Genomic DNA, 17,009 nt, shown 5'->3' with positions numbered 1-17,009 from the left:
ACGAGAATTGTCAACACTCCTCGGGACTCCGGAGGCTTCGGAGATGGCGGGGATGCCTGGCATGTTGGGATGTCGGGATGTTGGGGGGCATGTGCTCATCCTCCTCAGCCTCTTCATCCTCCGCTGGATGTTCCAACACCTCGTACCCGGCCACTTACTTTATTTATCGCAATTACCGATTACAGCTAACTTTATGGCCTGCCAACCAGTTTCTTGTTCAATTGCAATTGCTGTGAATTGTCTTTACGCATTTTCTTGCGTCTTTTTCGCCTGGCGATATTTTATTGTCAGCCTCGGATGTAAGTAAGTAGTGCTGGATGGCTAAGTTTAGAAATGGTATATAGAGTGAGAGATTTGTTAATGAGTATTGTGAATAAATGTAAACAGGTTCTTCGATGGCGACAATACCATTTCTGCACTGTTAACTTAACAACTTGTAGCGATAAAGAAAACAACTGGTCAAATTTAACCACATTATATATGACTGTAGAGAATAAGGTCTCCATTCTTCAGCTCATGTAATATAACCAGAAACTATAGTAAAAAATTTTGTTAATTAAATTTTCATTAGATTTTGAAGACCTTTCTATGATTTATTTAGCTGGCAGTAAATATAATAGTATTAGCCTTGAATTAAGAGTTGAGTAAAACCCCCAATTAAATGACGGGCCATAACTTTAGCAAGCAATATGCCTCTTTACTTCGCTCATCGCGATTCAACTGGATATGCGAAATCAGCTTCGGTTTCGCTTCAGTTTGTGTTTCGCTTGGCAGTGACAGTTGATGGGGTCCTGTCAAATGAGTATCTGTCAACAAGCCCTCAACATTGTCGTTTTCAATTTTCGGCAGGATGCCAGGATGCGAGTGAAGGATATTTATGGCCGCTGTGGAGCTGTGCGAAAAATTATCGAGGCATTTTGATCGTATTTCTTAAGCTCGTTACAGTGGAAAACAATTTCGTATGCGAGCGCATAATGAGTTGCAACTTGCTACTTGCAGCGAGTGGAAGTGAATGTTAAAGTTGTCCCTTCGTTGTCTGCGGTTGTTGATCTGCTGCTGCTGCTGTTGCTGCTGTTGATTATCCCTTGACAGGGCATCAAATGCGAAAACGACCGCCCAATTTACATACAATGCACATCAATCGAATGGGCTACAACTACAGTCCTGTCACTGCCACCGGGCACCTTTGTGGCATCATCGGTTTTCCCCATCGCCTCCTATTTTTTGTTGTTGCTGCTGTCCTGTATTTACCCTTTTACCCAGCCTTTTGGGCCCGGCAATCAAGCGTACTTGTTGTACGACTCCAGCAACCGGCCGACCAACCAACCAACCGACCAACAACTTTAGCGGCCATGACACAAAGATTGACAGCATGTCGTCGCTGTTTGGAAGCCTGATTGACATGAGTAATCAAGCAGCCGAAATGTGCCCACAAAACGCAGCCAGCAATGACACTGACAACGAAACCAGCCAACCAACCAACCAACCAACCAACCAACCAACGCAGCCTTTCCTTTGCCCCTTTGACTGACAACGATGAGTCGACAGCCACGGCAACGGGCAACTGGCAACTGGCAACTTGCAACTTGCGACTCTCAACTTGCAGCAGCAACATTGCGGGTCTGTGCCACGTTCAGACCACTACTGCCATAAGGGCAATTTCGATGATGAAAGAAGGGGGCTTTCACTGGGCTCAGACCTCAGACCCTTTGGATGCATATTGCCAGATACCATAATCGGCATCAATTAAACCAAGTCTGCTGCACAAAATGATCTATAAACAGTTTAAAAATCGTCTGTAGAGGCATTTCAAAAATTATGCTGAAGAACTGTGGAATAAATCTGAATTTTAAAATGATTCCCCTTAGCAATAGTATAACAATCAAATGTAAATAAAATAGCATTTCAAATTGATTGTATCAGATGGTCCATTAAACTCCTAACTCTCCCTGAACATTCTCATCCAATTATTATATTCCCAGCTAATTCACGCATCAAATGCAAATTGCATTCAACTATGCAGCTCTTCTTGCCAGACTTGAGCACTTTCGAAAATCCGTATCCTTTGCGGATTACAAAACAGAACCAATATCCCCATTGTCAACTCGAATGTGGCCTTTGATGAAGGCGACACGACATTGACAGACGGTAGCCGATTGACTGCTGACAGGCGGACTGGCGGGACAGCAGTCCACCGAAAGTAGGGATACCGATCGGGATCGGGAAACGGGACTGGGATTGGCATTGGGATTGGGATTGGAACTGGGATTGAGGAGAGCAGACAAGCCTTTCCGATCTGACCAAAATGAAGAAGCCGCTGCCAAGGGGGAGAACTGCAAACTGCAATTCTGATGACTTTTTGTCAGGCCTGATTGACGTCAACGACTCGAAGACGTTTGTCAGGCATATAAATCTTTTGGCTCGTTTGTTTCTTGGCTATGCCCACATATCCCAATCCCAATCCAAATCCGACTCCAACTCCGAGTCGGGGATTATAATGGCCGACAACGACAGCGATGCGATGCATAAACAATGCCACTTTAAATTGGCAATTGTTGCGACAGTAAATTTTACAATGAATTACTACACTGCCATTCTTCTCTTTCCTTCGATTTTCGAAACAACAGCTAAATAAAAGGGTCGAACGGCCAGTCGAATATAATTGCACGTCTCTGGGGCGAAAGTACGACCTGAACTGAACTTGAACTGCAAATTGGGGCGTAACTAAATGCCGATTTACCCATTCTTTTTTGAAAGTTTAACCTATGGGGTCGATTTAGTACAGCTATAAAAAGGCCGGGTTAAAGGTGTTTTGGTACAGTTCACATTGGTCTGGTGATCAGACAACAGTAGTCTAGCCAAGATTAACTCATAAACTAGCTGCGGTACCATGGCTCAAAAGGTGAGTTCAGCTTAAAGGATAACCACCAAAGGAAGTAATTACCTCCATCGATTTCCCCTAGTTCTTCATCGCCTTTGCCCTCTTGGCCATTGCGGCTATCCGGGCAGCTCCTTTCCACGGCCACGAACACCATGGCCATCATGGTGGCGCCACCAGTCATGCCTCCGTGCACCTAACATCGCACGACGATCATCACGAGGAGCACCACGGTCATCAGGACGACCATCACGGACACGATGACCACCACAACTCCCATGCTGAATATGACTTCCACTACGGCGTCAAGGATCACAAGACTGGGGATGTTAAGGCGCAGAGCGAGTCACGACATGGCCACACGGTTACCGGGCACTATGAGTTGATCGACGCCGACGGCCACAAGCGGACTGTCCACTACACGGCGGACAAGCACAAGGGATTCGAGGCCCATGTCCATCGCGAGAAGCTCCACGATCACCACGCTGCTCACCAGGCGGAGCACCATGGCCACGGACACAGCGGCTACGAGGGCGGACACGTTGAGTTCGAGGAGCACTCCTCGCACTCCGGACACGACTACAGCCACGGACACGAGGAGCACGGTCACGGACATGGTCATGCCCATGGACATGGACACGGAAGCAGCTCCCACAGCTACTCGCTGAAGCAGGAACACGGACATGGACACGGACACAGCCACGGACAGGATCATGGCTTCGAGCACGGACACGGCTATCACTGAGTTGACCACCACACCATCGAATTCTTTATCAATCGTTTATTGAACTCTTACCAAATACCCATTGTTGTTATACCAAAATAAATCAGGCAAACGTTTTGAAATATAAAAGGCTAGTTTGAATTGAAATGGTAAATTTTTTCCCCTTATAGAGTTCAGAACTCTATAAAGATCAAAGAAATTACCGCATAATTAAAATTATGCGAAATTTGGATTAGCTATTGCAGCTTTTTCTAATTTTATAAAGCTTATGCTCATATCACAGAAGAATTAACTTAAAAAAGAAACGGAAAACAGCAGATAATTCATTTGCAAATATTTGGAATATTCAAATATGGAAATATTTCCAGTCATTAGAGAAATTTTGACACATGAGCATGGTGATTTATGATCTTAATAAGCATTCGCGACTCAACACCAAACCGAGAATCGTATGGACCGTAATTTGGGTCAGAATCAGTAATGTGCGACACGACAGGCCAGATATATCACAAATTCGATGATTATAAATCATATTTGTACAGCTTATCCATAAATTAGCCAGCATATCTATTCGCTGGCTATTCAGGTGGCTGAAACTTGTATTTTTAATACATGCATGCACATTATATATATGGCGATTTTTTATGGACGATTTCTTTTCACTTTCAGTGGTGGCAATCGGGATTGCGGAGTGGAAAGTCCTTTATTCATCCTCGCACACCCATAAATCAAATATATATCTCCCTAGCATTCGCGAGTGCGTGTGTGTGTTTGTTGCTTCTTCCCCTCATCCGAGTTGGCTACAATTTGTTTAACAGACAGGCTCGGCACATCCTTGCGTTATCCTGTTGCCCTCGTTTGTTGCTGTATTACAAATGACTGTGGAATATTTATAAGCATCATAAATTTAATTTATGTCGCCGCTGCGCCCGCCGCGTTTATTGTGCGCATAATAAACGCTCCACAGAAATCCCTTCTCGACCCAACTCGACCGGGACTCCAGTTGCCTCTCGCTCCGAGTAATTTATTATTTTTTTTTATATTTATGCGTTCCTTGTGTTTGTGCGGCACGCACTTTCTACATTATGTAATATACGAGATATAGTGCGAAAATTGCAACAGCTATTACTTATATTTATTATGGCACTTTTTGCCGGATTTTTGTGTCTTGTGTTGCAAATAATGATTAATTGAGCTTAATTTTTTCATATTGAGAAGCTCAACTTGTAAGGCTGCCCAACGCAAAATGTAGTAATAATTTGTGAAATAAATGGGTTTAGTAGAGATATTATAGTATATTAAAAGATCAATCAAGAAATAGTATTTTTCATAATGCTTCGACTACATTATCCTACTTTCAGTCAAGAAATAGATTCATTAAAATACAGTACCAGATTTACAAATTTATTATTATCTCTGAATATTAAACAGAAATTATCAACTGACATTGAAGGAAATTATGCGTTTTGTATTCTAATTTTTCTTAATCACGATCCTTAATCAACGCGATGCGACACTTAATGAGCTCAAGTGAAAAATTTACATGCCACCTAATGCAATTGAATCATAAATTTGGTTTCGGAAAAAATTAAATTGAAATTAATTAAGCTAAGCTTCAAGGGAATGTGAAGTCGCTGTTGCCACAGGTCGTAAATTCACTTGATTACGATTTATTTGAAATGAAATCAAAGCAATAAAAAACACAGTTGCCGAAACGCAAAACGGAATGAATTTTTAGGAAAGCGAGAAACTAACCAAACGCGTTAATCCATTTGCATTGCAAATTGCTTTGTCAAGTGAGTTTTGAGCTCTAAAGCGGACCATCTGCGCATAAAAATAAAGTAAATATATATTTTATGTTTCACTTGTCGTCGTTTAATGCCATAAAAATGGGTATGTGTCTTATTAACTGATGAGGCTGTCGTTTGGCCCAACCAAATATGCATTCCCAAACCGGTATGGCACCAGCCAAGTCAAATCCGAGAGCAGGGCGCCCCCAATCCAATCCAACCCAATCCAATCCAATGCCCGTTACCTGACTTGGGCCATGGTGTCATTAATTTTGGAATCGTAAAGCCCACAATATGTCAAACGAGACCACACAGCGTCGTAAAATCCCAAGTTTATGGGCAGCCTCTGATTTTCGGTATAGTAAGTTTGGCTCGATTTTTTCAAGCTGAACTTGCTTCAGCTTCGACAGCGGCTTGGATTTTGATTTTCATTTTGGCTTCGGTTTGGGGCTTTGAATTTGTTATCAAAAGTGTCGCGTCGATTTTAATGGCTTTTGCTTTAGGTGACTGGCTGCCTTGTTGCGTGTTTCGGTTTTTTAAACGCTTGCCAGAAAATTAAGCGTAACTTATTTGTCAAGTTTCTGCTCGTTTTTGGCCTTTTTGTGAGGCGAACGATTTTTGTGAAACATAAATAAGCTCGATTCGGTAGGAGATTGTGTCCAGTCAAATGAGCTACAAATGCCAAATCAATTAACGTCGTTTTATAAAGTGCCAACATGAATGGTCCGTCTCGAAATAAATTTATTTTAAAAATACCTTTTATTTAAAATAGAATATTTAAAAATGCCGTTTTTCACATAACTTCGCCGAATATTCAATAAAAGAACTTCACTAAACGTTTGGGCTATTTAAATATTTATGGAAATTGTTTTTGATCAGTTAAAAATTGGCTCCAAAAATTGACTAATATTTGTATTGACTGTAAATTCCGAAAACTGATTTCCCCTAGATTCCCGAATGGCCACTTCCCACTGCAGAATTCCAGCGAGAGCTGCAGCATTTGGCCAATTGCATTGCCTATTTTTGCGCACACTTTGCGAAATATCAATAAATATTTTGCTAATTACACCGCAGAGTGATTATTTAAGCCGGCTATATGGGCTGCCGCTGCTGCTGCCGGTGTTTGTCCGCCGTCGGATTGTAACAGATGCCCCATGGCATCCATAATAATGTTAAATGCTTTATAATAACCATAAATGTTTGAAATGTATGTGCCAAATGGCTTTTGGTGGCACATCCAACCGCACACAGAAGTCGAGTCCAGTCCGTTCACATAACCAGTTCGAATCCAGCTGCGTCTCTCGACAGCCGGCACAGTGAGAGGTCCCTCGATTCCAGTGAGTCGTAGTCGGACTTTTTGCCATGGAAATTGTTTATGAACATTTTTTGGGGGCCAAGGGGGGCAGGGGTAGTGTGGGTAGAGTGTTTCTGAATTTAACTGATTTTTAATGTGCGCGGCGAGACTGGTGGGCGTTGGCGAGATAGACAGAGGGAAGCGGGCATAACTCTGGGGTCGACATATAAACGCCATTCGGTATTAGCCAATTTGCGGCAGTTTATTGGTGGAAAACGGTTTGGCATGATTGGCTGCTGGTTGCTGTCTGCTGGCTGCTGTCTGCTGGCTACTGTTTAATAAACTCATTGATTTATGTCTAATTAAATTTGTTGGCCATATTAATTTATGCCAATTATCGAACGCGGCACATGCGCAATCAATTCAATTCCCCATTGGGTCAATGCTACGTTTAAACAGCCAAATAAGCTCAGCAACTAACCGAATAGACGAACGGGTTGACCGATACATACTACATCTATCAATGATTAATGATCAGCAAATTGGGTTGACTGGTAAATGGAATTTTTCTTTATTTCACCGAGGAGCTGACCATGAAAACTGAGAACCCGCAACGCCCCAAACTGTCAGTTATCCATCACGATTGATGGATGTGCTCGACGGTGGGGCAGTCTTTACTTCCATTCCACTGCGAAGAGAGTAGAAGCCACCATCCACTCATCGTCATTGTCCGTAACCATTATCCGCCACTCTAGCCCCGGGTACTCAACTCTACATACATATATACCTATACTCGCAACTCGCAACTTGCAACTCGTAAATCGTAAATCGTGCAAAATGATCCTCACTTCCCACCATATAGCCATATAGACCCGGGTGTTACCCACACATAGCCCAGCTGATTTGGCTGCCTTCGCTTATCCCGTATCCCGAATTGTAATCAACTTAATAACAGGCTATGCGCGCCTTAATGCTGATTAGGGGTTTTGTTTTTAAGCTTTGGTTGGGGCAGCGAGATTGAATGTTGGGGCCACATACGCACTGTAATTATGCAGGGCAGTGTAGAGGTGGCTAACAGGCAAGTCGGTGGAGCTGCTTACTTTCGCTTCTCAACTTCTCCACTGGAAAGTGCGGCACTTGTAAAATGCTACTTCCAAATGCTTCACGCAAAGTACAGGTACTGGAAATCAGTCCAAAGTGCGGAAATTATTTTTCTCAATTGAATTCAGATAGGAATTAACATGTAATTAACCAAACTGAGGATTCTGCTTATGCTGCAATACTTTGATTCGTTTTTTCCACTTTTCCACCTTTTTTATACGACTGGCTTTATGTGGCTATCAAAATTAATTTCCGATATGATTGATACGTTTTGCAGGCACACAAAACCGCTTCCACAGCAAAAATGACTTCGTCCAGCGGACAACTATAAATCATTGAGACAAAAATGTGAACACGCGGCACACATTAGTCAAAGAGGGCAAAGGCAGCCGAACCGAGCTGCTGGCCAAAACGCATAAACATTTTACAGCGCAAACAATTAACTAAAAATAACATAAAAGAGTAGGCAGCACACCGCGAGACGTGGGGCCAACTTGAAAATCTCGAAACGAAAAATGATTAATGAACGTCCCAATGGTCGTTCGGGCCGTTTGGGAAAGTTACATAAATTAACACATGTCTTTACCATAATGAGTCAACAGCGATTTGGCCAACTAAGAGCCAGTTGAAGCCGACTCACTCGCAGTCTCTACTCATCAGACAGGCAGCCCCCAGGCTCCCAAGTCGATTTAATTTAATTAATGTGTCTGCCGATAATCATTTTTCGAGTATGTTCCTGCAGCTGGCGTTACTAGACACAGACAGTATGTATTAATTCTAAATCAATTAGGCAAGGGCAAATCAATCAATGGGGGGAAATTAAAAAACTATTAGAAGTCCAGACATCGCATTTATAAATATTTTTAGGTATTTCATAATTTGAAACTGCATTATGCTTTATTAGGCTTAGCTTAGCACTTTAAAGTGAAACATAAAACGTTGTTTTTTTTTCAAAATCAATGCATACAATGGCCACACCCTCTTTCCGGCCAAATGACAACTCCCAGCCAAGTCAGTCAAAACGTTGTATTGTATTTTTTACCACATGTTTTTGTTTTGGGTTCTCTGCGAAACACAACAACGAAATGAACGCACGGTGAACCAAAAAATAAGGGCAACTCTCTGGTCATGACAGGTTCCACAGGACTCGGCCAGACGGGGCACACACTCATAATTGTTGTATTTGTTGTTAACGGAAAACAAAAGGAGCAGCCGGTCCAAGTTCATTCAAATGGTTCGGTTGTGGGTCGCAAAAAATGTGTGTGGCTCATGTGGCCCCAGGACAAGCAGGCAGGCACACGGAAGAGTATCCCTGAATCGGAAAGGAGGACTGGCAGATCGGAGAACCGGAGAACGGGAGGACGAGATGCCCAGGCAGACACTAATTCGATCTGATAATCATGGAGTTCTGCCAAAGGGCATGAATTGTAATTTCCTCTTTCGCGGAATTAACTGTCGGTCCCTGTCGCTTGGTCGGTTGGCTTTGTTGTTACGATGTTTGCGATTTTTTTACTTTTATATTTATTTTTATTTTTTGCCTTTCCGAATCTGTTGAATTTTTTCCCTTGTTTTGTTTTTTTTTTGCAGCGACACACGGGCTAGCCATTGTTGGATGGTATTTATGTGTCATATTTATTCATTTAAAGCATTGCGCTTTTGTTTTTCTGCTGCTGGTCGTGTGTCGCTTTGGTTTTCATTCATGGACACGAAGCCTGCAGGATATGTTTTTACCCTTATCCTTTGATGTCGGGACTTCTTAGAGAATGCCACTAATTTGAACACTGATCCGATCTGCGTTGGGGCACCACCAATCTTTTAAGCTGGACGAAACATATTTACGTTTTTTTACACCATGTTACATGTATTACGAGTATTATCACAATTTATTCAGCTTTTATCAAGGAATGCAAATAAGTAGATATATTTTCTTCAAAGAATTATATTTACAGTGTGTATAGTTTAAATATGTAAAGTAGTTTATATAGTGATATTTTTTTTAAATTTAAAATAAGAATTCCAGAGTCAATCATGGCATTCCAGCATTAAGCTCTACGGTTTTTCCGAGCGAACTGCAGTTTAGACTATTCGCAGACAGAGGCAGGAAAAATAGGCAAAAATCCAGACAGTAAACCAAAAATTCAGAAGCAAACTTTGCGCGAAACGATAGATACACAAGCATACATCCTTGTTTATGTATTCAAATACTCGTGTGTATACATGAGGAGTTGGAACTGACTGAACAACAATTTCGCAAACGGAGGGTAAAAATAAAATCAGCATTTTTAGTAGTTAATTTAATTTATTGCTGCGTTTTTATGGTTGACTTTATTGCATAATAAAACATAATTTACTGCGCCATTGAGACTTTTTGCGTTTGCGTCGATGATTCTAAAGCGCAACCATCGACCATGGCCCACAGAGGGGTGAGGTGGAGGAAGGCGTCGGGCCCACAGAGGGATTCAGATACAGATACAGCTAGAGCTACAGATACTGGGAGAAAGAATGTGGTTATTGCGAAATTGGGCGAGACCAAGACGATGCCAACAGGGGAGGACAGGGCCGAAGGCAGGGGAGTTCAGACACGAGAGGTGGAAAACTTCAGACAGATTGCAATTTCATTTTTTGTTTACGTGGCCGGAAAATTTCGGGAAAGCCCCTCGTTTAACAAGCGCGTTTAAGATTAACGCTGAAAGCATTTGCCGGTGTGTTGCTTACACCAATAAATTATTGTAATGGATATAATTTTATTAAAATATGATGTTACTTTTTATGCAATTTTATTATTGTATTTATAATATTTATATATTACATTTATGTAAAAAATCGAATACATTCGTTAGCGTTTCACACCCAAACCATGGCTACTTCCGTTCAAGTCGTTAGATTTAATTACCAATTAACTGAGCACAAAAGTGACGTGTAAATTGCCATGTCCTACCGCAACTTAAGCGACCAACTTTTCACCCGCTGGGCAGGACACAAACATTCCATCAGCCAGTCATTGACATATATCATGGAATCCAATCGGGTCCAGTTCTCTTCCCGTATAAAAGAGCCTCCGGCTGGAGCGATTGCGAACAGTTGGGCGTTGGGAGTGGGTCAGCATGCATGTCCAGGAACTGCTCTTCGTGGCCGCGATCCTAATGCCCCAATGCCTGAGGGCATTGCGCTACAGCCAGGGAACTGGCGACGAGAACTGCGAGACTCTTAAGTCGGAGATCCACTTGATCAAGGAGGAGTTCGACGAGCTGGGCAGGATGCAGAGGACCTGCAACGCCGACGTCATCGTCAACAAATGCGAGGGATTGTGCAACAGCCAGGTGCAGCCATCGGTGATAACGCCCACGGGGTTTCTGAAAGTAAGTCTCAGTCCTACCACCTCTATTTAGTAGGCAACTATAAGGTACTATGTGTTCTAGGAGTGCTACTGCTGCCGCGAAAGCTTCCTCAAGGAAAAGGTCATCACCCTAACCCACTGCTATGACCCGGACGGAACCCGCTTGACCTCTCCGGAAATGGGCAGCATGGACATTCGTCTCCGGGAGCCAACTGAGTGCAAGTGCTTCAAGTGTGGCGATTTCACACGTTAATGCCACACATTTCACAATATACTCATGTGCTGTCTGCATCCATTCGTTTTAACTGGAGAGTGTAATTCTTTTATTATATTTTCTAATTGAGCCCCACACTACTTAAGATCTTGTTATACGAACACATCCTTTTTAATAGGAACACACACACTCCAAAATCCTAACTTCATTCAAATAAATATTTCATCAATGTCTATTCAAAAATGAGAAAAGCACCATTCCTAATATAATAAATAAATATATTTGAAGGAAATGAATACATCGATGGATAATTCTTTATTTTGACCTTTTCTAGGTTTTCACCTTAGTTTAATTTATGCCTAAAGTGGATATTTGTGTGTGTTCAAATTACAACTCCGGAGTGATAGGTACTCATGATAACTGGCTACTATTTCATGCAATATTGTGTGTATAGATATGCAGAAAGCCGAAGGCTAACAAACATCTGTTTGATTGAAAATACAGCACATACTTCGCTGAGAAGCACTTGCGTTACTCCATGAATGCATGAACTTTGATTTTCCCAAAAATATGCAATGCAATCCTGATTCGGAAAATGTTTGACATATCGCTGGAGGTCAAAAATTGATTGCAACCAAAATGGAATACATCACTCGTCCTCTGCCAGGCACTTTGAATGGCCAGGGAAATGGCAACGAGCATATTGACTTTTTGGCCCAGCCTGGCTACCAAATTAACTCATTTAGTGCGAGGGTCCGGCACTCACAATTGCACTCTTAATATTTATGTTGGCATCTGTGCGGGACATGATGCTTAACCACCCGGAAACTCGTCCCGCAAACGTAATAATCAGGCATAAACTGCACTGAAGATGAAAACAGCTTTCTGCTTGTTAATTTTCATCATTATTTTCCCTATTCCTCCTTTTTATTATATTTTATTTCAGACATGCGAGTGAGTACTCGGCTGAGTTGATTAAAGCCCCCCAGTGAATGGGGGCCAGGGCGGGCAGAACATCGACTAATTGTAAATTGGAGCGGCTTGGAACGGAACACGCTCGGTTTGGGGCTAAATTATAATTTCATGTTCACAAGCACATTTGCACGCACTGTAATTTACTTAAGCATTTTTCCACTGCGCCCCATATACTTACTGCTCAGCTGGATGTGATCTCCACCGGTCGGTCCTGAGTTGCCGCCTTTCGTTCGTGTGTGCGAAACTCATAATTTAGTTGACACGCCCATTAACATCGGGACGTGGTGATCTTCCAGAGCTGCTGAGCTCCACATCCACATATCCACATCCAAGATTCATCCATTCGCCCGAGGAGTAGAAAGGGGGGCCCTGGGTGGCATCGCGCGTCAGTGGCTCCATCAACAGCAACGTGCCGACACAATATAAATTATATATTTATATTTATAACATACATCGAGCGCAACTTAAACCATTTTCTCGGCAAATCTTGCATCCCGGATGGAGTCACGTAGAAGCGGTGAGCAAAAAACTACCTGGGATCAGATGATCACTCAAAACTTTTAACATTTCATTAGGGTAATCAAATTATACAGTCCGTAAGCGAACGGGTTTCCACAACAACACAATTACTGCTCCATTGCAGGTGCTGAATAACTCATTTAGCTTCACTCGAAGATCACCTGGGAAGTGCGGATCGATTTGAGCCATTCATTTAAGAACAAGTGCGAAAATGATTTGAAACTAAAGTGGAATCTTACGTTATCAAGATAAGAGAATGATTCTGTACTGGATAGCGACCAAGGCTGTTAATAAGAAATCATCATTTTTGGAAGATATTGTGTAGATTATTCAAGTCGATCGATAAATACGTCAATAAATTTCACTCACTGGCCACATTTGTGAGCTAAATCGAACGCATGCGTCGTGTTAAATAAATTGCTGCATATTTATAAGTTATAAATTAAACGCAGACCACGAAAGGCAGGCAACGTTAAGTTGCTATATTCTTCCGAGTCACTTTGATGATAATTAATGAATGTTAATTAATAACAAATTTGAGACTCACAAAAAAGGGGGACAAAGAATATAAACATTTACTTGAATGCTACTTTATTGTTATTGTTGCTGGTTGCTGCTGGTTATCGCTTATACAATATCTAACATACTTTTTGTGTTAAAACGCGTTAATATTGGCAATTATTTTTCATCATTTCGAATTCTTTATTTCTGCTTCATTCGCATTTGCATAAAAACGCAATTAATTTGATTGTTTGTCATTCGGTGAATTATATTTCTGTTTGTTTTTATTGAAAGCTCAAGGCGAAATGTAAACAACAAAGATTTTGTCGAACGGAAAAATGCTTTTAGTGTCAAGACACACTGCCGTATTAGCTCTCAACCCTCAGACACAATCAGCCCACATAATGGCCAAAAGACAAGAAGGCGTGACATCATTGATTGGCTTTATCTTCAAAGGTATTGCTGTGGCTCTTTTCAGATCGCTTTGTCCACCTATAGCATTATGCCTAACAAGAAGATCGCTTCGCTTTCTGATTGAAATTTATGTGGTGTTTATTATAACTATAGTTTAGCCTAATGCCATTTGACATCTGTGGACAATACCATTACGAATATTTTATGGATTTGGCTCAGCTAATTAATAAATAGGTGACACACAAGAGAACGAGTTGAAATGTCATTTTTCTCTGATACCAAAACAGTATTACAAAAGGAAAATGTATTATCATCTTACATAATTCATTCTGTGCTATCCATGCCATTAATAATAGCTGTCCTCTATCCTTAATTTTTCCCCTGTTTAGAGTATTCAGGAAGCAGCATTGTGGCAGCTTCCGCCCAGAAGCTCGCATATATCATATTTCAGTTAGAAGCGGCAGAAATTCAGAGTGCTGTGAGCTAGGGTGGACCAAATGCGAGGTGCAAGGGTTCACCTGTCAGAGAGCAAAAGCCCAGCGAAGCGCAAAGCGTTTTTGCATTTTGCATTAAATTTATGATTTTTACAGCTGACATTTGTTTTCGGGCGCCTTTTCCTCCTCGCAGCAACTGTGTGACTCTCGTTTCCCCGCCACCAGTCGCATGTGCGTAGGGCATAACATGTAACAAGGCAACAGCCACAACAACAGTCGCAGCAACAACAGTAACAACAACAACCCGGCACGACAGCAACATATTTTTTGCGACTAGCAACTGCAACTGAATCAGCATAGGCGCCACATGTGGAACCGAAGATCGACCTACTAATGCTCTAACAAAAATCTTGTTACTATCAAAGTAAAACATCACACTTATTACCATTAAGGGAACTTCTAAACAGAGAGAGTATAACTATACTTAAAACCTTAAGTGGATTTTATATTTATATAATATTTACATTAATTGTAATAGGCTCATGAAAATAAAACCAACTGTAAATAATATTAACTACCCTCAGTAAGGGTATGGCAAAAAACAGAGGTAGCAGCAGCTGTCATAAGATAAAAATGTGCCCGCGCCTGCATTTTGCATATGCAACTGCAACCGTTGCAGGTTGCCAGTTGAAGGGCAGGGAACGTGAGGGGAGTGGGCCAGCAGGGCAACATGCAACATATTCTAATGCGTTGCGACATCAAGTGACAGCAACGGCGACAGTTGCTGTTGCCGCATGAGAGGCGGCGACAGGCGACAGCAGCAAAGATGAAGAGAGCACCAGCAGCAGGAAAAACTGTGCACGTGAAAAGCGGACTGCATTTTCCCGGGCATGCAAATGAACTGCAATTATGATAAACGCCGCCAGTTGACCGGATGTGGGCAACTAAAGTAAAACTGGCCCAAGACCGGGACACCTTTTGCATCGCGAAGATTGCGCAATTATTATAATGGACAATAAAAATGAGATGCTTAGAGTTTGCAAAGAGAAGGAAATTAAAATGCTTGTCGGCATGTCGGACAAATAGAAAACATGTTGTAATCAACCAGGAGGGAAATGTTCTTCTTAAATTTATTAAAAAAATTTCACACAAAACATTTTTACCATTTTTACCGAACACAATCTAAAGACGCAGCTTAGCTACATTTTACCGCTTTAAGCTCTTTGCTCCTTTTGAAAACAATTTTGAAAAGTAAAGTATATTAAATTGAAGGCAGCATATGCTGCCTGCTGGCCTATGGCTTTTAGGTTTTTTCATTTTCAAACCGTTTTTGTGTGCTGCACACACTACTACATGAAGAAAGCGAAGCCCCTTTGGCACATTACTCATACGCCCCAGTGGGCAAATTTATGAACTCACCAGCGCACTTGAGGCCACGACAAACGAGCAGAAAAAAACACAAAAACACAAAACCCTACAAACACACACTCCTGACATCCATGTACAAACACACTGGGTAAGTGCGTTTGTATGTTTATTGGAGAGCAAAGTATAAGTACGGGGCTAGTAAAGCAGCTTGTAAAATATGCCAAGGGTTAAAAAGTGTGCAGCATATAATTCAAACACATATACGAGTACAGCGGGAAAGTCGCCCGGAAAATATGGCCAAAGGGTAAAAAGATGAAAAGCATAGGAGCCAGCGCGGCAGAGGGGAAAGCTCAACTGCAATCGAGCAACGGGTAAGTATAGTAGATGAAGCCGAGGACTGCAGCATCTTTTAAGAGGGTACAGCACACAAATGGCAGCACTGCGGATAATTACGTATGCATTTTGGTTTATTTGTATAGCTTCCAACAAAGAAACGCATTAATATTGTTTATCTACTGTTTAATATTTAAATGAAACAAGTATCTAGACTTTAATTACAGGGAGAGCTGAAAGCATTGCATACTTATCGACACCCTTACAAGTAACATCAAAACAAATACACATCTGTAGTTTTCCCGACATATGATTGAGGAACTTTTTCTAAGCCCATTGTCACAACTCAAATTATTCCCGAGACATCCCGCAAACTAACAAGCACTCAACCACTTTGGTGACCATTTTGTGTTACTAAAAGGGCTTTTCCGGTCACATGTGCCGCCCCCTCCTCGTCCTCCTCGTCCTCCTGTGAGCCGCATAAATGAACTGCTAAAATGCTAACAAAAGCCCGAAACGGAAACGACCCCCGCACCGTGAAAAACGCACCCCTGCTTATTTGTCTGTTGGGGATATTCGCTTGGGCGCGGCAGACAAACTGGTACAAAAAAAGGGATATGGGCAAACCCGGTTCTCTATTATAATTTCCTTTTTTCAGTCCGCTTGTGGGTTTTGTAATGTGTTGTGGCCACAAAATACTTAATTTTGCGGTTCACCCAGAGAGCGGGAGCGATATATACTTTTTGTGTGGTTAATTGAAACTCGATTGTTTTGTGTTAGACCAGAAATGAGTCTATTAAGTCCGAAAATGAAACTAAAACCATATTGTGAAACAATAGGAAGCTATAAAACGTTTGACTCTGTCCGCCATTAAAGTGGCATCTAAATAAACATTTTATGGTTTTTGAAAGGCGAAACTTTCAAAAGCTTCTTAATGAACACGACAAAAATCCACAATGGAGGGGCGCATTTTATGAGAGCATCACCAAAAATGCTCCAAGAAGGCGTGGAGCAGCAGTGGCAGCTGTCAATATATGGCCAAAATATGTAAATTATCGATTGTTAATTCAAAGCGCCACGATTAGTATAATTGTGTATTTCTCTTCCAAATCCTAAACTTTTTTATG

At 41.7% G+C, this 17,009-nt stretch overlaps 2 protein-coding genes across 2 annotated transcripts; both read left to right on the top strand.

Moving 5' to 3' along the window:
• The first annotated feature begins 2,437 nt into the window (after nt 1–2,437).
• Nucleotides 2,438–3,731, top strand: LOC6528232 (histidine-rich glycoprotein). The gene is made up of 2 exons (XM_002089258.3): nt 2,438–2,902; nt 2,964–3,731. The coding sequence occupies exons 1-2, from the start codon at nt 2,891–2,893 to the stop codon at nt 3,621–3,623; spliced, it is 672 nt and encodes a 223-aa protein (XP_002089294.1). The 5' UTR covers nt 2,438–2,890; the 3' UTR covers nt 3,624–3,731.
• A 6,927-nt stretch (nt 3,732–10,658) lies between these two features.
• On the top strand, nt 10,659–11,585 carry LOC6528231 (partner of bursicon). The gene is made up of 2 exons (XM_002089257.3): nt 10,659–11,146; nt 11,207–11,585. The coding sequence occupies exons 1-2, from the start codon at nt 10,892–10,894 to the stop codon at nt 11,375–11,377; spliced, it is 426 nt and encodes a 141-aa protein (XP_002089293.1). The 5' UTR covers nt 10,659–10,891; the 3' UTR covers nt 11,378–11,585.
• The last annotated feature ends 5,424 nt before the right edge of the window (nt 11,586–17,009 follow it).

This window comes from Drosophila yakuba, chromosome 2L (assembly GCF_016746365.2).
Source record: "Drosophila yakuba strain Tai18E2 chromosome 2L, Prin_Dyak_Tai18E2_2.1, whole genome shotgun sequence".
In the NCBI taxonomy this organism is placed as follows: Eukaryota; Metazoa; Arthropoda; class Insecta; order Diptera; family Drosophilidae; genus Drosophila; species Drosophila yakuba.
This window is presented reverse-complemented; position numbering and strand designations above follow the sequence as displayed.

What these genes read in the sequence shown, in the direction of transcription:
- LOC6528231 (XM_002089257.3), top strand. Translation starts at nt 10,892, where the DNA reads ATGCATGTCCAGGAACTGCTCTTCGTGGCCGCGATCCTAATGCCCCAA. An exon ending in CGCCCACGGGGTTTCTGAAA is followed by an intron (nt 11,147 to 11,206) that starts GTAAGTCTCAGT and finishes TATGTGTTCTAG; the next exon opens with GAGTGCTACTGCTGCCGCGA.